Below are 21297 nucleotides of genomic sequence, written 5' to 3'. Positions count from 1 at the left end.
ATATTAGATTTTTTATCAGTATTTTTATTGGATCCCAATAAATTTGGAAAGCTTTCTTATATTAATTCTGTATACACAAAGTGAAACTGTGTTTTTATAAGCCTTCTGCTGTGAACAGTTATATACAAACAGTCCCTTTCAGAGCAGGGATTATGTTTTGTTCATCTTTGATTCTTCAACGAGCTCCACAGCTCCTGGAACGTAGATGGAGCATCATGTAAGTTTATTGAATCAAATCATTAAAACTGAATTGAATAGCATCTGTCTCCCTTTATTCACCTCTCCCTGTACCTTCACTTTCTCCAAAGTGTCAATATCATCAAATGGTTTCCACAGTCAGAGTACAGTTGATAAAATTGTTATATAAAAGTAGATGAAAATGAGACATTTTGAACTAGTGACATAAAGCACTTAATCATACTTATGCCTCCTGCCCATCCATATTCTATGAAATCACTTTGGCGATTATGATACAGTAAAAATCAGTGAGACCAAAACATGAAGCACAGAAAATTCTCCAGCACAATAGAATTCTTTTATAATAGCTTTTAAATGGATTGCCTTTCTTTTTCAAAATGCTCTCATTTATTTTATCACTATATTTTCTGCAAGCATTTCAAGATGTGTTCCTGATCTCTGCCATGAATCTGGCTAGAATTTTTAGATATACTTTACCCTACAAAAATTAGCTATATCTGATATATTCTATAATTTCAGTGGCTTTTTTTAAAATGACTGTTATACCTAATGACTGAAACTAATATTATCTACCATTTGTGGATTGTCTACCAGCTGCCAAATACTATACTTTTTTTTATGTTATTACATATGTAATCTTCACAACAGCCAAAGGTGTCCTAGAGGATACATATTAAGTGGTCAAGCCTTGACTTTTTTTTTTTTAAATCGCGATCTGTCAATTCCAATATTCATGTTCTTTTCAGCATCCCTTTTTATTTCCCTATTAAAATGCACTTTATTAAATCTGATTCTTGTTTTGATGTTCTAGGGAAGATTCAGTTTCCATACCTCCCTGAATGGTATTCATTGATCTTACTGAAGGACTGACAGCAATTTAATACATTTAAATTGACTTCTTGGTGAAATTCATTAAGAACTTACAGCATGAATATAATGAGGTTATAGTTGAGGAAACAATAGCAGAGTATTTTCCACCATCAGGAATGAAGTGAAGGCTCCTAACTCTAGTTCTTTTTGTATTTTTATATAGTTAATATTAACATTGAGGTAATCTGGAGGCATATTGAAGACAGGTCAGCATTCAACTGCCTAGGCAGTGCTAGTGAATGTTGCTTGTTAACAGAATTAAGACAAAAGAAGGAAAAGTCAGAAATGAGTAACACGGGGTAGCCTATTTAGCGTGTTTTGTGTTTGAGTGTGCCTTCCTGAATATCACCAGTCATGTATTGTGCTTGTTCTTCTGTTGCAAGGAAAGTTTTCTTTATGTTTTTCTGAAGGAAAGATTTACTAAGCAATTAGTAGTGCAAAGACTTTGGAAAGAGTTATTGAATTATGAGAGAGGGAAAATATTAAAATTTCATATAAGCATAAAGGAACCACAGTTTATTTTTACATGACTTTAGGTTCAGTGTATGTCTCACTATATATATAATGGTATGGAGTATAAAACACAGTCAGCCAGTAGTGAGTATTTATTCTCCCTGTTATTGCCATTGACAAGCAAATTCTGTAGTATTTTGGAGGTATTCATTTACTGCTATTGCTATTAATAAAAATAGTTTTATAAAGTTAATGAAAATGGGTTTACTAAAGACTACTTCTGTTTTTAGCTAAGATTTAGTAAGCACGAGTTGTATGTCAGAAATTGTAGTGTTTTACATTCAACCAACTTATAGATGAAGAGGAAATCTTAAGAAGATGATTTATTATCAGAGGGAAGGAAGATACATTAAATAGGTAATGGGTATTAAGGAGGACATTTGTGATGAGTACCAGCTGTTTTATATAAGTGGTGAATCACCAAATTCTATACCTGAAACTAATATTGCATTGTATGTTAACTAGCTGGAATTTAAATAAAAACTTGGGGAGGGGAGGAGAAAATGATTTGCTATGACCAATGCATATTTTTACAATTAGAATTAAGACAAAAACAAATGTGTGTTTTAGGATAACTACAAAGAATGTAAATATTTTATACTCTAACAGTGTCAAATGCTGCATCTTACAAAAATTGGAAAGAGAATGCAGAAGGCAGGTGGGAGGAAGTGTATATACTTGAGTTGCTTTATCTTTGATAGGAGTTCATTGAATCTCATTTAAAGCTGACGAATCAAGTAATAGAATTATAAGCACATTTAGCATTACAAAGTTAATGTTAAAATAATACTATTGATTAAAATTTACCATTGAGGTTTGTGACCATAGATTCTGTCTATATCTTGATTGTGGTGGTGACTGTATTTATCAAATCACGTAGAACTATACACCAAAAAGGCCAAAAAAGAGTGAGTTTTATTACTGCATGTGAATTATACCTTAATAAAAGTGATGTTTAAAAAGAAAAAAGTGAAGTGGCATTTCCCACCTTCAGGTCAATTGAATTATGACATGTTTTGATTTCTAACTTTTCAAAAAAACGTATTAAAGCTGTGTACTAACTCTGTGCCCACCTCTGTATTTGCTGTTAGTATTATCAATACATCTCTCTTTTAATTAAAAAAAATTATAATGAAAAACAAGAAAGGAAGAATAAAGAAATATACTAATTTTATGATTACTCATGATAGGAGATTAAATAGTGCTGAAAATAGAGAACAAAATGTATTTTATAATGTAATTACAAAGTTAGCTACTACTAAAACAAAAACACAGAAGTTCTTAAATAGAAGAACTAATACTTAGGAAGAAGTCAAAAAGACCATGTAGTCAACTACTTAAAAAACAAAACAAAACAAAAACTAAAGATACAGAAAAGATAACATAAAATGGTGGAGTATGAACAACAACAACAAAAAATGTCCTATCAATAAATGTAAATTAGGGTTAAACTAACCTATTCAAAGAAAAAAAACTTCAGATTGGATCACCAAAAAACAAAAAAAACAAAAACAAAAAACCCTAATTCTGTATGCTTTATAGAGTCACACTTAAAACAAGATCATTTGGAAAAGTTAAAAGGATGAAAAAAGATATTCAGTGAGCAAATCCCTCCAAAATGAAAGTAGCAGTCATGGTATTGATACCAGACAACAGGAACTGGAACAAAATATTATATAATCAATCATATGAATAAAGCTTAGAGCTAAGGCATAAAATCATGCCCATATTCGTAGATACTAAAAAGGTTTTTGACAAAATACAGTTTACGTTCTTGTCTTTTTTATGAGAAAATAAGAATAGCTGGACCCTAGCTTACATGATAAAGTATATTGTTTCAACTGAAAGCCTGCATCATGTTTAATGGGGAGATACTAAAAACATTTGCCCTATAGTCAAAACAAGATTTGGATGGCCACTATTATACCATTTGCTTCATATTATACCATTACTTAATATTTTATCAGAGGTACTAGTCGGTGCTACTAGAAAAGAGAAAGAACATAGAAGATAAATAAAAAGGGAGATAAAACTAATATTATTTGTAGATTCTATGATTCAAAGTAGGCACCTCAAGTGAATCAACTGAAAAATGATAACAATAAAAATTTAGTACATTATTGAGTTACAAAATAACATAATTAGAAATAAGCAAAATTTATATACAAACAGCATTACTACTAAAGGACAGAAAGAAGATAAATAAGTGGAAAGATAGACCATATTCTTGGAAGGAGAGAACAAGTGCCATAAAGATACCAGTTTTCCCAAAATTAATTTAAAATGTGTAATCCAAAAACATTGACATTTGTTGAAGACAGATAATAAGTACATGAGAGTTAATTATGCTTTTTCAATTTTGTCTGTATTCGATATTTTTTATAGGATAAATTTTATAAAATGGTAATTCCAACATACGGGTTTTTTTTCTTTTTTAATTAGGCTTTTTAAACTTTTTAATGGCAAGAAAACTGAGATAGAAGGGTACCAGACTAGCAGACTAGTGCTACCAAATATAAAACATATTACAAAGCCTCAATAATTAAAACAATGTTTATTTCATTCTTTTTTTTTTTTTAATGTTTATTTATTTTTGAGACAGAGAGAGACAGAGCATGAATGGGGGAGGGGCAGAGAGAGAGGGAGACACAGAATCGGAAGCAGGCTCCAGGCTCTGAGCCATCAGCCCAGAGCCTGACGCGGGGCTCGAACTCACGAACCGTGAGATTGTGACCTGAGCTGAAGTCGGACGCTCAACTGACTGAGCCACCCAGGCGCCCCTTATTTCATTCTTGAATGGACAGATAAGTTGAACAGAATTGAGACTCCTGGTATAAATCCAGCAATATATGGCATCTCATATAATTAAGGAAATAGTTTACTGTAGTAAATTATGTTGAGAGAGTTGGGTAGCCCTCTGTGTTAAAAAAATAAGAAAAAATGAAAAAGTAATGTTTAATCCACATAATTAATTATAAAGTAATAAGTCTACACAAAAAGTCACACACTGTAAATATTAAATGAGACAAGGTTAAGTGCAAAAAAGAAAGGATAAAAATACTAGGAGACATAGGCATATTATTTCTTTATAAACTTGGGGAGAGAGGCTTTCTAAATAAGAACTTCATTCAGATGCGTGTATTGAAAGAGAAATTGATAAATTTGGTTATATCTAAATAAATAAATTTCTAAGTGGCAGCATATGCCATATGGAAAGTTACAAAAGAAGGTACAAACTGAAAAAATTGGTCTGACCACAGACTGGATAGAAAGTTGGGCAGGGACACATGGATGGCTCATTTGGTTAAGCATCCGACTTTGGCTCAGGTCATGATCTCACGGTTCGTGGGTTCAAGAAGCTCAGAGCCTGGAGCCTGCTTTGGATTCTGTTTCTTCCTCTCTCTGCCCCTCTCCCGCTCATGCTCTGTCTCTGTCTGTCTCTCAAAACATGAGTAAACATTAAAAAAAAAAAGTTGGGCAAAGAATTGAATGGCAGCTCCCAGAAAAAGAAATACAGTTGACTCTTTTAAACATGTGCTCAGTCTCTTGTCATATTAAGAAAAATATCCAATATAAGAAATCTTTGTCTTTTTGCATAGAATATTTCTGTGTTTTTCTTGAAGTTACAACTTTTTACGTTTAGGTCTATGATTCATTTCAAAATAATCTTTCTGTATGGTACACAGTAAGGATGGATGTTAATATTTTCTAGTCATTTCTTTGTTGAAATGACTATCCTTTCCCATAAGTTGCTTAGCATCTTTGTAGAAAATTAATTGGCCACATATATGTGGGTGTGTTTTTGTATTCTGTTCATTTGATCTGTAAGTCTCTCTTTCCACCAATTAGCATGCTATCTTAATTACTGTAATTTGTTTTGGCAATGTGGCAGTGTGTGTGTGTGTGTGTGTGTGTGTGTGTGTGTGTGTGTGTGTGTGTTTAAAAAAATTTATTTTATTTTTAATATATATTTTTAAAGTTTTTATTTATTTTGAGAGAGAGAGAGACAGAGGCAGAGAGAGCGAGAGGGAGAGAGAGAATCCCAGGAAGGCTCCATGCCGTCAGCACAGAGCCTAACACAGGGCTCAAGCTCACAAACCGTGAGTGAGATCATGACCTGAACGGAAACTAAGTGTCGGACTCTTAACCAACTGCACCACCCAGGCTCCCCTAAAACTAAATTTTAGAATCTTATCAATTTGAATCTGTCAGTCTGTCAATTTTAAAGAGATTGCTAGCATTGTGGTAGGATTGACTTAAATGAATAGATCAACTTGAGAATAATCAGCATCTTAACAGTGTTGAATCTTTGAAACCATAAACACAATATACCTTTTGTTTTTTCTAAGTCTTTAATTTCTCTTGGCAATATTTTCTAATTTGCAATATAGAGATCTTGCACATCTTCTGTTAAGTTTATTCTTAGGTATTTAAAATTTTTTGTCATTCTTACAAGTGGAAATTTTTAAAATTTCATTTTTCAGTTGGCTACCACAAGTATAAAAATACAATTGACTTTTGTTTATTAACCTTGTATCCTATGACCTTGCTAAGTTTACATGATAGTTCTAGTAGTTGTTTAATAAATTCCTTAAGTTTTTCTATGTGACCATTCATGTTGTTTGCAAGTAGAGACAGTTTTTTACTTCTACCATTCCATACTTTCTACCTTAAATTTGGGGGGCAGGGTGGGGTGCCATAACTCTTTGAATAAAATAGGAAACAAGTCTATTGAGGTATAAATAAATAAATAAATAAATAAATAAATAAATAATCTGAAAGTTTGATTAAGATTGGAATATTTACCTATTTTCAAAGAACCTCCCTACACAGTATCTACTAATTACAAAAAGAGTAAATTTCAGCCCAGAAGCCTACCAGTCTCCACCTTCATCATTAATCAGGGTTGACATTCTCAGGAATGGGTCAGACTAAAATTGTGGTCTGATAGGAGCACATAGAAATAATTCATTTCTTTGCAACTTCCTCAAAACTGGTAATAGTTTTGTAAAATCATAATTGTTGCATAGAAATGTTAGGGGCTCATCAAAGGAGATATCTTCTTCCATATTACTAGAAAAAAATGTTTTCATTGCCTTTTATTACAAGCAAAATGAAAGATTTTTCCCCCTCACAGGACTAAATTCACATTTCTTATGGGGTTCTTCAGAATATACATCTTTGAGTTGTAATTATCAACATTAGGGAGTTGAGGATTGCATCCAGTACAATGCAAATTACTAAGGCAGCCAGTTCCAAACTCACTGTTTTCTCTTCTTGACAGACCATCACCGTCACTGGGGTCTTTTTGTTAAAAATGTGGATGTTCAGGCCCCACATCAAGATGCTTTTGAACCAAAAAGTAGGAGGAAAGTCTTGTTTTAAAAATTTATTTAAAATATACATTTTCCTTTCTATCAATCAAAGGTATTGTTGGAAGAAATAGAAATCTACCCTGGCTATTCAACAGAGAAGGAAGGACTTTATTAAAAGGATAGGTAGGGTAGGTTACTAAGTTTTTATGAGAACTAGAAAACCAGGCTGGAAGGTTATGCAGCCAGGAGTAATGTCCAAAATTATGTTACAGGACTGGTTTAGAAGTGATACCACTACCCTGATATTGGGCACTAGCTGACATATTACATTGCTGATCTTACCAACAGAAGGCATTGCTGCCTCTGAAAAGTAGCCAGAACTTTAGGTGCTTATCATTAGTGGACGTAGGTCATGTGTGCATGCCTAAGCTGCAAGGGAGAGAGGGAAAGCAAGCTTCTGTCGTTTTCAGCTTCTGTAGGGTAAAGCTGGCCCTGCCTTGTAACATAGAGAATTTCACAAATAATTTACAAGGGGGCAGCAAAATAGAGTGGCAGATACATAAATATATACTGGTCCACAATAGATCTGTCTTGAAGGTTTTGCATTGGAATTTGCATTGGAAACCTAACCTATGCTAATAAGAAATTAAGAAATTGCTTCTGTTACAAAGTCCGGATTTGCTGCTTTATCTTCCTTATATTTCCTTCTGTATGTGGAAAGCTGAACTGTACAGCTTATTCACTGTTCCCTCTTTTCTACTTGTTTGCTTTCCTTTTTGGTGTTTCTTTTTGCCCCATGATCTCCTTCCTTAACTCAGCTCGAATAAGTAAAGCTGAACGTTTCCGTTTTCTTCACTTTGCCCTGAAATTTTATTAATCTCCAATCTTTTTCAACTCCTTTCTCCTTCCTCTTTCTCTTCCAACTAGTATCCATTTACCTAAGGAAAATAGGGTTCCTGTTTCCCTTTCTTCCATTTGAAAAGCATAAAATGTAGCATCATGCATAATGGAAAGCATATAGATCTTTCAGTTAGACCATAAATTGACCCACCTTTGTCAGATGACTTGTTATCTAGTTAGCTGATTAAGACCAGTAATTTGGGCAAATTACTTTACCCCTTGGAACTTTACTTTTCTTATCTGTAAAATGAAGATTATGATCTAGCTTTAAAGAATCAGACAAAAGTCTAAATGAGATGCTTCAAATGAAGTAGTTGCTCAATAAAGGTGAATTCTCCTGAGTTACATCTGGTAAACTGTAGATTTATAGTAAAATGAGCTATAGCTAGTAAAATGAAGTTAGTGTTAGGTTTATACCTTATAAAAGTTTCAAAATGAATTTGGGCATCATACTATTCAGACTTGATTTTTTTTTTTTTTTTTATATATGAAATTTATTGTCAAATTGGTTTCCATACAACACCCAGTGCTCATCCCAAAAGGTGCCCTCCTCAATACCCATCACCCACCCTCTCTTCCCTCCCACCCCCCTCAACCCTCAGTTTGCTCTCAGTTCTCAACAGTCTCTTATGCTTTGGCTCTCTCCCACTCTAACCTCTTTTTTTTTCCTTCCCCTCCCCCATGGGTTCCTGTCAAGTTTCTCAGGATCCACATAAGAGTGAAACCATATGGTATCTGTCTTTCTCTGTATGGCTTATTTCACTTAGCATCACACTCTCCAGTTCCATCCACGTTGCTACAAAAGGCCGTATTTCATTTTTTCTCATTGCCACGTAGTACTCCATAGTGTATATAAACCACAATTTCTTTATCCATTCATCAGTTGATGGACATTTAGGCTCTTTCCATAATTTGGCTATTGTTGAGAGTGCTGCTATGAACATTGGGGTACAAGTGCCCCTATGCATCAGTACTCCTGTGTCCCTTGGATAAATTCCTAACAGTGCTATTGCTGGGTCATAGGGTAGGTCTATTTTTAATTTTCTGAGGAACCTCCACACTGCTTTCCAGAGCGGCTGCACCAATTTGCATTCCCACCAACAGTGCAAGAGGGTTCCTGTTTCTCCACATCCTCTCCAGCATCTATAGTCTCCTGATGTGTTCATTTTGGCCACTCTGACTGGCGTGAGGTGATACCTGAGTGTGGTTTTGATTTGTATTTCCCTGATAAGGAGCGACATTGAGCATCTTTTCATGTGCCTGTTGGCCATCCGGATGTCTTCTTTAGAGAAGTGTCTATTCATGTTTTCTGCCCATTTCTTCACTGGGTTATTTGCTTTTCGGGTGTGGAGTTTGGTGAGCTCTTTATAGATTTTGGATACTAGCCCTTTGTCCGATATGTCATTTGCAAATATCTTTTCCCATTCCGTTGGTTGCCTTTTAGTTTTGTTGGTTGTTTCCTTTGCTGTGCAGAAGCTTTTTATCTTCATAAGGTCCCAGGAATTCACTTTTGCTTTTAATTCCCTTGCCTTTGGGGATGTGTCGAGTAAGACATTGCTACGGCTGAGGTCAGAGAGGTCTTTTCCTGCTTTCTCCTCTAAGGTTTTGATGGTTTCCTGTCTCACATTCAGGTCCTTTATCCATTTTGAGTTTATTTTTGTGAATGGTGTGAGAAAGTGGTCTAGTTTCAACCTTCTGCATGTTGCTGTCCAGTTCTCCCAGCACCATTTGTTAAAGAGACTGTCTTTTTTCCATTGGATGTTCTTTCCTGCTTTGTCAAAGATGAGTTGGCCATACGTTTGTGGGTCTAGTTCTGGGGTTTCTATTCTATTCCATTGGTCTATGTGTCTGTTTTTGTGCCAATACCATGCTGTCTTGATGATGACAGCTTTGTAGTAGAGGCTAAAGTCTGGGATTGTGATGCCTCCTGCTTTGGTCTTCTTCTTCAAAATTACTTTGGCTATTCGGGGCCTTTTGTGGTTCCATATGAATTTTAGGATTGCTTGTTCTAGTTTCGAGAAGAATGCTGGTGCAATTTTGATTGGGATTGCATTGAATGTGTAGATAGCTTTGGGTAGTATTGACATTTTGACAATATTTATTCTTCCAATCCATGAGCAGGGAATGTCTTTCCATTTCTTTAAATCTTCTTCAATTACCTTCATAAGCTTTCTATAGTTTTCAGCATACAGATCCTTTACATCTTTGGTTAGATTTATTCCTAGGTATTTTATGCTTCTTGGTGCAATTGTGAATGGGATCAGTTTCTTTGCTTGTCTTTCTGTTGCTTCATTGTTAGTGTATAAGAATGCAACTGATTTCTGTACATTGATTTTGTATCCTGCAACTTTGCTGAATTCATGTATCAGTTCTAGTAGACTTTTGGTGGAGTCTATCGGATTTTCCATGTATAATATCATGTCATCTGCAAAAAGCGAAAGCTTGACTTCATCTTTGCCAATTTTGATGCCTTTGATTTCCTGTTGTTGTCTGATTGCTGATGCTAGAACTTCCAGCACTATGTTAAACAACAGCGGTGAGAGTGGGCATCCCTGTCGTGTTCCTGATCTCAGGGAAAAAGCTCTCAGTTTTTCCCCGTTGAGGATGATGTTAGCTGTGGGCTTTTCATAAATGGCTTTTATGATCTTTAAGTATGTTCCTTCTATCCCGACTTTCTCAAGGGTTTTTATTAAGAAAGGGTGCTGGATTTTGTCAAAGGCCTTTTCTGCATCGATTGACAGGATCATATGGTTTTTCTCTTTTTTTTTGTTAATGTGATGTATCACGTTGATTGATTTGCGAATGTTGAACCAGCCCTGCATCCCAGGAATGAATCCCACTTGATCATGGTGAATAATTCCTTTTATATGCCGTTGAATTCGATTTGCTAGTATCTTATTGAGAATTTTTGCATCCATATTCATCAGGGATATTGGCCTGTAGTTCTCTTTTTTTACTGGGTCTCTGTCTGGTTTAGGAATCAAAGTAATACTGGCTTCATAGAATGAGTCTGGAAGTTTTCCTTCCCTTTCTATTTCTTGGAATAGCTTGAGAAGGATAGGTATTATCTCTGCTTTAAACGTCTGGTAGAACTCCCCTGGGAAGCCATCTGGTCCTGGACTCTTATTTGTTGGGAGATTTTTGATAACCGATTCAATTTCTTCGCTGGTTATGGGTCTGTTCAAGCTTTCTATTTCCTCTTGATTGAGTTTTGGAAGAGTGTGGGTGTTCAGGAATTTGTCCATTTCTTCCAGGTTGTCCAATTTGTTGGCATATAATTTTTCATAGTATTCCCTGATAATTCTTTGTATCTCTAAGGGATTGGTTGTAATAATTCCATTTTCATTCATGATTTTATCTGTTTGGGTCATCTCCCTTTTCTTTTTGAGAAGCCTGGCTAGAGGTTTGTCAATTTTGTTTATTTTTTCAAAAAACCAACTCTTGGTTTCGTTGATCTGCTCTACAGTTTTTTTAGATTCTATATTGTTTATTTCTGCTCTGACCTTTATTATTTCTCTTCTTCTGCTGGGTTTAGGCTGCCTTTGCTGTTCTGCTTCTAGTTCCTTTAGGTGTGCTGTATTTTGGGATTTTTCTTGTTTCTTGAGATAGGCCTGGATTGCAATGTATTTTCCTCTCAGGACTGCCTTCGCTGCGTCCCAAAGCGTTTGGATTGTTGTATTTTCATTTTCATTTGTTTCCATATATTTTTTAATTTCTTCTCTAATTGCCTGGTTTACCCACTCATTCGTTAGTAGGGTGTTCTTTAACCTCCATGCTTTTGGAGGTTTTCCAGACGTTTTTTTGTGGTTGATTTCAAGCTTCATAGCATTGTGGTCTGAAAGTATGCATGGTATGATTTCAATTCTTGTAAACTTATGAAGGGCTGTTTTGTGACCCAGTATATGATCTATCTTGGAGAATGTTCCATGTGCACTCGAGAAGAAAGTATATTCTGTTGCTTTGGGATGCAGAGTTCTAAATATATCTGTCAAGTCCATCTGATCCAATGTCTCATTCAGGGCCCTTGTTTCTTTATTGACCGTGTGTCTAGATGATCTATCCATTTCTGTAAGTGGGGTGTTAAAGTCCCCTGCAATTACCACATTCTTCTCAATAAGGTTGCTTATGTTTATGAGTAATTGTTTTATATATTTGGGCGCTCCGGTATTCGGCGCATAGACATTTATAATTGTTAGCTCTTCCTGATGGATAGACCCTGTCACTATTATATAATGTCCTTCTTCATCTCTTGTTACAGCCTTTAATTTAAAGTCTAGTTTGTCTGATATAAGTATGGCTACTCCAGCTTTCTTTTGGCTTCCAGTAGCATGATAAATAGTTCTCCATCCCTTCACTCTCAATCTAAAGGTGTCCTCAGGTCTAAAATGAGTCTCTTGTAGACAGCAGATAGATGGGTCTTGTTTTTTTATCCATTCTGATACCCTATGTCTTTTGGTTGGCGCATTTAGTCCATTTACATTCAGTGTTATTATAGAAAGATATGGGTTTAGAGTCACTGTGATGTCTGTATGTTTTATGCTTGTAGTGATGTCTCTGGTACTTTGTCTCACAGGGTCCCCCTTAGGATCTCTTGTAGGGCTGGTTTAGTGGTGACAAATTCCTTCAGTTTTTGTTTGTTTGGGAAGACCTTTATCTCTCCTTCTATTCTAAATGACAGACTTGCTGGATAAAGGATTCTCGGCTGCATATTTTTTCTGTGTAGCACACTGAAAATCTCGTGCCAATTCTTTCTGGCCTGCCAAGTTTCAAAAGAGAGATCAGTCACGAGTCTTATAGGTCTCCCTTTATATGTGAGGGCACGTTTACCCCTTGCTGCTTTCAGAATTTTCTCTTTATCCTTGTATTTTGCCAGTTTCACTATGATATGTCGTGCAGTAGATCGATTCAAGTTACGTCTGAAGGGAGTTCTCTGTGCCTCTTGGATTTCAATGCCTTTTTCCTTCCCCAGTTCAGGGAAGTTCTCAGCTATTATTTCTTCAAGTACCCCTTCAGCACCTTTCCCTCTCTCTTCCTCCTCTGGGATACCTATTATGCGTATATTATTTCTTTTTAGTGTATCACTTAGTTCTCTAATTTTCCGCTCATACTCCTGGATTTTTTTATCTCTCTTTTTCTCAGCTTCCTCTTTTTCCATAACTTTATCTTCTAGTTCACCTATTCTCTCCTCTGCCTCTTCAATCCGAGCCGTGGTGGTTTCCATTTTGTTATGCATTTCGTTTAAAGCGTTTTTCAGCTCCTCGTGACTGTTCCTTAGTCCCTTGATCTCTGTAGCAAGAGATTCTCTGCTGTCAGCTATACTGTTTTCAAGCCCAGCGATTAATTTTATGACTATTATTCTAAATTCACTTTCTGTTATATTATTTAAATCCTTTTTGATCAGCTCATTAGCTGTTGTTATTTCCTGGAGATTCTTCTGAGGGGAATTCTTCCGCTTGGTCATTTTGGATAGTCCCTGGCGTGGTGAGGACCTGCAGGGCACTTCCCCTGTGCTGTGGTGTATAACTGGAGTTGGTGGGCGGAGCCGCAGTCAGACCTGATGTCTGCCCCCAGCCCACCGCTGGGGCCACAGTCAGACTGGTGCGTGCCTTCTGTTCCCCTCTCCTAGGGGCGGGATTCACTGTGGGGTGGGGTGGCCTGTCTGGGCTACTTGCACACTGCCAGGCTTGTGATGCTGGGGATCTGGCGTCTTAGCTGGGGTGGGTAGGCAAGGTGCACAGGGGCAGGAGGGGCAGGCTTAGCTTGCTTCTCCTTAGGTGATCCACTTCAGGAGGGGCCCTGTGGCAGCAGGAGGGAGTCAGATCCGCTGCCGGGGGTTTGGCTCCGCAGAAGCGCAGAGTTGGGTGTTTGCGCGGAGCAAGTTCCCTGGCAGGAACTGGTTCTCTTTGGGATTTTGGCTGGGGGATGGGCGGGGGAGATGGCGCTGGCGAGCGCCTTTGTTCCCCACCAAACTGAGCTCTGTCGTCCGGGAGCTCAGCAGCTCTCCTTCCCTTTGTCCTCCAGCCTTCCCGCTTTCTGAGCAGAGCTGTTAACTTACGACCTCCCAGACGCTAAGTCGCTCTTGCTTGGAACACAGTCCGTCAGGCCCCTCCGCTTTTTGCAAGCCAGACTCGGGGGCTCTGCTTGGCCGGCGAGCCGCCCCTCCGCCCCGGCTCCCTCCCGCCAGTCCGTGGAGCGCGCACCGCCTCGCCGCCCTTCCTACCCTCTTCCGTGGGCCTCTCATCTGCGCTTGGCTCCGGCGACTCCGTTCTGCTAATCCTCTGGCGGTTTTCTGGGTTATTTAGGCAGGTGTAGGTGGAATCTAAGTGATCAGCAGGACGCGCGGTGAGCCCAGCGTCCTCCTACGCCGCCATCTTCCTTCCTCTTCCCAGACTTGATTTTCACATAGCTTATCTCAGCATAATCAGCCACTGACCATGGTTCATAGTGTTTAGAGGTTTCCTTTAGTATTTCCATAATACACTACTTCCTCCTCTTCAGATCTGTGTTTTTCACATTTGTTACTTTTCTTTTGTCCAGTGATACTACAGTAGTACCGTTTTCTACTTTTTTTCAGTACATAATTTTTCAATGCATATTGCAGCTACATTTTAGCCTAGCTAAGCTAGGATGTAGATATCCATATTATATAAATTAGAAATTTATTTCTAAGCTTATTCAACTCCAGGATATTTGCTCATTTAGTAACTTAGTAGTATACGTCCCTTGATGGATATCAATCATTTTGTCATTGACCATTAGTTTACTAAAATCTTTCTCCATGTTGTTGATGTATATTGTGAAAAGAATAGTTTATTTTTGACTTATTATCCTTCTAAACCTTTTTACTCTCTGGTTTTAATATATATGCAGTGATGCCAGTGCTTACTAGGAATTGTTTCTTTACGCATCTCAGTCTTATCCTTTAGTGTCCCAAAGTTTTTGAGGCATTTCTAAGGGATAAAGGATTTCCTATGTTTATCTGTTCACCATGTGAGCTGTTCTAGTGACAAATGAATTCTGGGCAGTGAATCGAGAAGGACACAGATGTCAAAGCCATGAATTTATAAATGGTCTGGTAAGAAGGTGCTTTGTCCAATCAGCACTTTGTTAATTTCACCTACAAGAAGGAGTAATTATTCAATTATGCTTCTATCTGACAAAAATCAAATGACAAATGGGTCAGGATGTGAAGGTAAAGGGTTAGTCAGGATTCTGGCAGGTGGCCCAAAATTTTAGACAGCTGTGAGGAGGTGGATATGGAACTAGATTGACCTATAACATTGATTACAGGTCCTTTATGAATATTCATAGCTCTTACTAACAAAGATTAAAAATAATTTCATTTCCAAATGCTAACAAATACAAAAAACATTTTTTCTGTACCTTTGTGAAATATAATTAGCTTGAAAAATATACCTCAATACTAGAAAAAGTAAAATCATATTTCTCTTTACTTCTTCTTAGTACCAAAATATTTTTTAAACATTTGCAAGTTTATTGGGGTAAATTCCAGTTCTTCCTTATGAAAAAGTTATCCTTACTTCTGAGTAGTATTGCTAGTATATCCTATTGCTTGATACAGAGCCTGAGGTCAGCAAACTTTTCTACAAAAGGCCAGATAATATATTTGCAGCTTCGTAAGCCATACAGTCACTGTCTCAACTACTCAACTTTGCTACTAGAACACAGTGTAGCCATAGACCATAGGGAAATAAATGAGGGTGGCACTATTCCACTAAACTGTTTACAAAAACAGCCAGGGGGTTGAATTTGACCCATGAGCCACAATTTGCCAGCCTTGATATAGAGACTTAAGATATTTTAAATTTTTTCACTAAGATTTTAATAATACCTGAAATAGAAGAACTCTGTGGGCTGTAGTGATTTGAATGTCTGTGCACTGCACGACTCCAAAGGCTATTCAGTTTCCCATAGACTATAGTGTGAATGACACTCCCTGAAGGTTTACAATATGGTGGCCCTGATAATGACCTCCCTCATCCATTTCTCCCACGTCTATATCAGTGGTATCCATATCTGGCCTGCTGCTTGTTTTTGTAGATAAAGTTTTATTGGAACATAGCCAAGCTCGTTTATTTACATATTATCTGGGGCTGCTTTCACAGTATAGCAGCAGAGATGAATAGTTTCAACAAAGACCATATGGCCCACAGAACCTGAAATAGTTACTTTATAGAAAATGTTTGCTGATCCCTGATCTGTGCCCTTATTATATTCCTATTTAAGTATAAAATTACAGGGCAGAATGTGGGAAACTTGTATGATTGTCATATTAAGTCCACCAAAGGATATCTAAAGAAGTTGCCAAATATCTAAAGTTGCTGTAAAATTTGAACTCTTCATTGTTTCTCATATAAGGACCTGGTTTGAGAAAGTAAACATACTTCCACGTAGCTGATAGTCTTACTGGTTCAGCATATTCAACAAAAAGTCAGATTCTTTGAAGAATTTGTATTATCAGGAATTTAAACCCAGTCAAGAGGCTCACCATGTCTGTGAAGGAGGAGAGTAGAAGTAACTCACCTTACATGGCAGTCAGCTGGAGCCCAGTCAGCTGTCACATCTAACTCCCATGCCCCCTTGCGGATGACTTGAGAAACTTCGCAGTGACATAGCACCAAGTATTTTGTCTGGATGTCTCACGTCAGGCTTGAAAGGAGCAGTTGCTTTGATGCCAACAGCTCTTATCATGGGCTTTATTTGGAAGATAATTTAATGCTGCTGTCATTGAATAATAAATTCCTAAGTCTGTGGATAGAAACAAAATTTAGGGGGAGGGAAGGGTTATTTCTCTGCTGTTTAAATCCGAAGGCTGGTTAATAATCATGAAATTATTTTTGTGCATTTCTTTGGTACATACGTACTTGCTTTCAGTTTATTGATATAAGAAAATTTGATTTATATTTTAATTCATGAATCCCCTGAATCTTACTTGAAGGACAAAGTTAACTTTGTTATTTACTTATCAGAGAAAAAAATCAAATCAATATTATTTTTTAAATTTGGTGTTATACAGACTTTTTAACTCTTGGAATAGAGTTTCTTCCTGAATTACTCTCTTCCCTCCCTTCTCTTAACACTTACTCTCTTGGTTTTCTTCCTACTTCAGTGGCCCCAGCTTCTCAGCTGTTTATTACCAGTCTCCTTTTCTTCTATACGTACCTTAAATTCTGGTATGTATTATGTACTCTCCCTAGATGACCTCATGAGCTCGCATAACTTACACTTCGCTTTATATGATGATGGTCCCAAATTTATATCTTGAACCCAGATCATCTCTTGAATTTCAGGCCCATCTTTTCAATTGCTTATTGGATACTTTTACCCATTTGTCCCATAGCATTGGACTTTCATATTCCTCTTGAATCTGACCTTATTTATTCACTAATGTAATGGTTACTACTACAATCTGCCCAGCTGCTAAAACTAAAAACCTGTGAGCTCTTCCTCCTAGATATCCCTTGAATATGCAGTTGATCCCTTGAACAGTGTTGGAGTGCGGGGCATTAACTGCCCCACCCACCCCCTGTGTAGTCAAAAATCTGTGTAACTTTTGACTCCCCCAGAACTTAACTACTCATAGCCTACTGTTGATGGAAGCCTTGCCAATAATATAGTCGATTAACATGTGTTTTGTGTGATATGTGTATTATATACTGTATTCTTACAATAAAATAAGCTAGAGAAAAGAAAATGTTATTAATAAAATCATAAGAAAGAGAAAACACACTTACACTACAATACTGTATTTATCAAAAAAACCCATGTGGAAGTGGATCCGCGCAGTTCAAACCCTTGTTGTTCAAGGGTCAGCTGTATATATCTACCCCTTTCCATTCCCACAGTTGTCACTCTACTTCAGATCGCCTGGGCTATTACAACTATCTCTTATTCTGTCTCTGTCTTAATCTTGCACCTCCATTCATTCCCCACATTATATTCCATCTGGCTTTTCCAAAACCAACATCTGCTCAAGTTGCTACCCTATGTAAAATTTTTCACAGGCTTGTTATTATTCTTAGGATAAAATCCATTTTACTAACATGGTTTATCCAGCTATGTTTTCTTTGCTCCCTTATTATCTTCGTAGCCTTATATCTCTTTCTCTTAAACTAGAGCATATATTAATTGTGACCCTATTTGCACACTGCTTGCTCTACCTAGAACACTGCTTCCCACCCCCACTCCTAACTTATGTGGTTTTCAGTTCTTATTTTACATAATATCCCTGCACCCCTGCGATAGCCAAATATGAATTAACTATTTTTGCTGTGAGCTTCCCCGTACCTTATACTTCCCCTTTCTTAGTATTTATTACATCATGAATAATTGTCCATTTATTTATCAAAATTGTCTAAATATAAGTTTCTTGATAGTAGGGACATGGACATGGATCCACAGTCTATAAATTAGAATAACTTATCTGGCACATTCTTGATGCTCATAAATACTTCCTTTTTTAATAAATAAGAGAGGTTAATATAAACTGGTCTTCTGTACAACTGTAAAATTCCATCATAATGTTTTTTACATGTCCCATATATTTTTAAATGATGTCTCTTTCTGTATGTTTCAGAGTAATGTATAAAGATTTAGTATCTTTTTAAAGTCAGCATATTGTAAGTTTAATGTTAATAAATTTGTTCTTTTCATGTTTATTTAATTCTGCCATCTTGTTTTAACTATTGTAATAGGAACCTTATTTTAATTTTGCCATTGCCATAACAGAATTTTTTTTTTTAGAGATTACAAGATGGAACTTGGTTGTTTTCCCTGATCTACACCTATGTTAATACCCCACCGCTAGTAATCAATTGCTAATAATTCATACTGATGATTTTGGTGTTTATACTTAGCCTTTTAAAGTATATCTTGCCATAAAGGGAGATAATGGTAAATTGTTGGGTATTTTATCTGTTACAGTGTACCCTGATATTTGCACTATTAGCCTTGTGGCAGTAAGTGATATGAATAAACATGCTGATAGAATTGCTTTCTGGGATAATGTTTATGGCTTCAACATGTCCTGTATGAAGAAAGCAGTTATTCCAGAAGCTGTTGTGGAAGTTTTAGATCCAATGACTATTATTTCCGATGCTTGTAGTATTAAGGTAGGTGTTTTTACCAATTTTATTTTAACAGACTTGCCGTTTTTATTAGTTTTCATTTATGAGTTCGGTATTCGAAATTAATATATTGATATTATGTTTGGACCTTCAAAACTATGATTATTCTTCCTATATTAATCAGTCTAATGTACCTTGAGGTTATAATATTTACGAGTTGATTATATCAGCCTTTGGGATCACTTCTGTTTGTATTGAAATTCCTTATACTGAGGGGCTTACAGACAAAAAGTCATTTCTGCTTCATTACCACCTCCCTGGCCTTATTCTGGTTTCTCATTTACAGCCAGATTATTCATTCATATCATATATTCTATACAGCTTAACTTCCCACATTCACGTTTCTTCCACTTTTTCAGATTAAGTAATAACAGTGAATTTGCCTATGAAACTAAAGTCCAACTGTCTTCAGATTTCTCGGTTAATTCCTTTTCTGTTTTAAAATCTTATTATTCACAGTGTCAGTCTCTAGTTTTATTGTGAATTTTGCTGTGTCAAATTTACATGGGTTAAACAGTAAATTTTCAGTGAAAAGTCATATTGCTTCAATTAGATATAAATGAATATAGTTCAGTTTTAGGTTCAGAACATCGTCTGCTTTTCATAGTCACACTGTTACTTTCATAGCATCAATAATTGTACTCTGCGTAAAATGGATATTCAGTAAATATTTGTTAATTTTCTTAATAGGTAAAATATTTAAAGTTGGCAGAGAGTAATAACCATGTAAAGTTTCTCAACAAGAGCAAGCTGATTAAAATTGCTTTCAGCTTTTAAGAAAAAAAACTATAGCCTGGCTAATGATTATAGGATTGTTCAATGCTGTGGTACGCTGATAGTAAGAGATGTATTTGGATTTTTTGGTTCAGGGTAGGAGTGTACAGTTATAGCCAACTCAGCCTCAAGGCTAAGCAAAAAGGAGAGTTGTTAGGGGGAGGGGCTAATTTTTGTCTCCAGTGATCTCTCTGTTTAATGCCAAAGACTACTATGAATAAATAGTTGAAATAGAAGTTTTTAGACTGGAAACAAAGATGTTTAAAAGGTACACATACCCTTTCTCTTTGTTTTTTAAATATTAATCATTTATTTGTTTAAGTAAATATATTTTGTTCCCTGTTCCACAGTCCTCTACAAGTAACAGGCAACCAAACTGTAACTTCTTTTAAATTTTCTGAAGTTCTCTTAAAGAGGGTGATGCCTCAAGTATATAGTCCTGTGCATGGTGTATGCTGTGTCATAATCTGCTCATGGCAAGTCAGGCCTCCACAGCATCCCTTCTGGTTTCACTGCCCTGGCTTGTCTCCGTCCGCTCCCCATAGTCAAGTGAAGAAGGGCTTGAACTAGGGCAGAACAGGAACATGAGGCTCTTTGGCCATTTTTTTCCTGAGTGGAACCTTCATAATTGGTTTGGCTCGTTGGTTATAACTGTTACCGTTTTCCTAATATCTAACAAACTTCAAATCCAATTACAAAATAGTATTCTAAAACACCTTATCCTTTTCATTACCATATGTTTTCAAGTTGGCATTTCCTATGAAAATGTTGACTCTTACAATGCATAATTTATAGCAAATGTGTACCACTGGTTGTATACAAAATGATTTTAGTTGGAGCACAGGAAAAAATTTGTATTTAAAAGTATTTGAATGTATCTTAGAAAAACTTTAACAGCACATCAGAGCCATGATTTGATATATAGTATTCTTACAAGAAGTCTAACTAAAAATACTAATTTGGTTTAAATAAAAATTAACTAAATGATAGTGCTAGTAGCCCTTAAATTTGCAAACAATCCCAGAAGTGAGGTTTGAATGATTAAACCTTGCAAAACATCTGTTTACAGTAATTCTTTTTGCATAAAAAAGAAGTAATATTTATCTGTTTGTTTTGGTTTTGTTTTCACGATTTTAGTAAATTCTTCCCTCTACTCTTTTTTAACGGGTAGCAAATAGATTGCCATACAACCTCTGTCTCAGCTTTGGAGTTTTCTTCGGATTTTACCCTGAAAATTACAAAGACATCCATGTGCACGGTAAGCTATTTCATTCTACTCTCACAAATTTCACTAGCAGTACAGTTGATTGGCAGGCTAATGAATTAATTACCAGACTTGTGATAAATGGAAAAGACTATTGCCTTTGACAGTCTATCTTTGCCTTTGTTAGGCTATTGAACAGATCTGTTTTGATAGGTCAGTAGACTTCAAAAAAGTTAGTTTAGTTCAGAGGAGAAAGTCATGTTTGCATAATGATTTTTTTTATAGACTCTTCTTTATTGGCTCTCATGTAACTAATTGAGAACACGCATCTTTATCTTCATAGACAGAAGTTCATGTCACACAACTCTTAATAACT

The 21297-nt window shown here is 36.3% G+C and overlaps 1 protein-coding gene across 1 annotated transcript in view; it reads left to right on the top strand.

Moving 5' to 3' along the window:
• The window catches only part of PRMT3 (protein arginine methyltransferase 3), a 143333-nt gene that overhangs the window by 75117 nt on the left and 46919 nt on the right, over nt 1-21297 (top strand). Inside the window, exons 12-13 of the mRNA XM_025928602.2 lie at nt 18741-18928; nt 20889-20975. Of these exons, the coding sequence (XP_025784387.2) occupies nt 18741-18928; nt 20889-20975 (275 nt within the window). The remainder of the gene's footprint in view (nt 1-18740; nt 18929-20888; nt 20976-21297) is intronic.

Source organism: Puma concolor, chromosome D1 (genome assembly GCF_028749965.1).
Source record: "Puma concolor isolate L17-30 chromosome D1, mPumCon1.1.hap2, whole genome shotgun sequence".
Classification (NCBI taxonomy): domain Eukaryota; kingdom Metazoa; phylum Chordata; class Mammalia; order Carnivora; family Felidae; genus Puma; species Puma concolor.
This window is presented reverse-complemented; position numbering and strand designations above follow the sequence as displayed.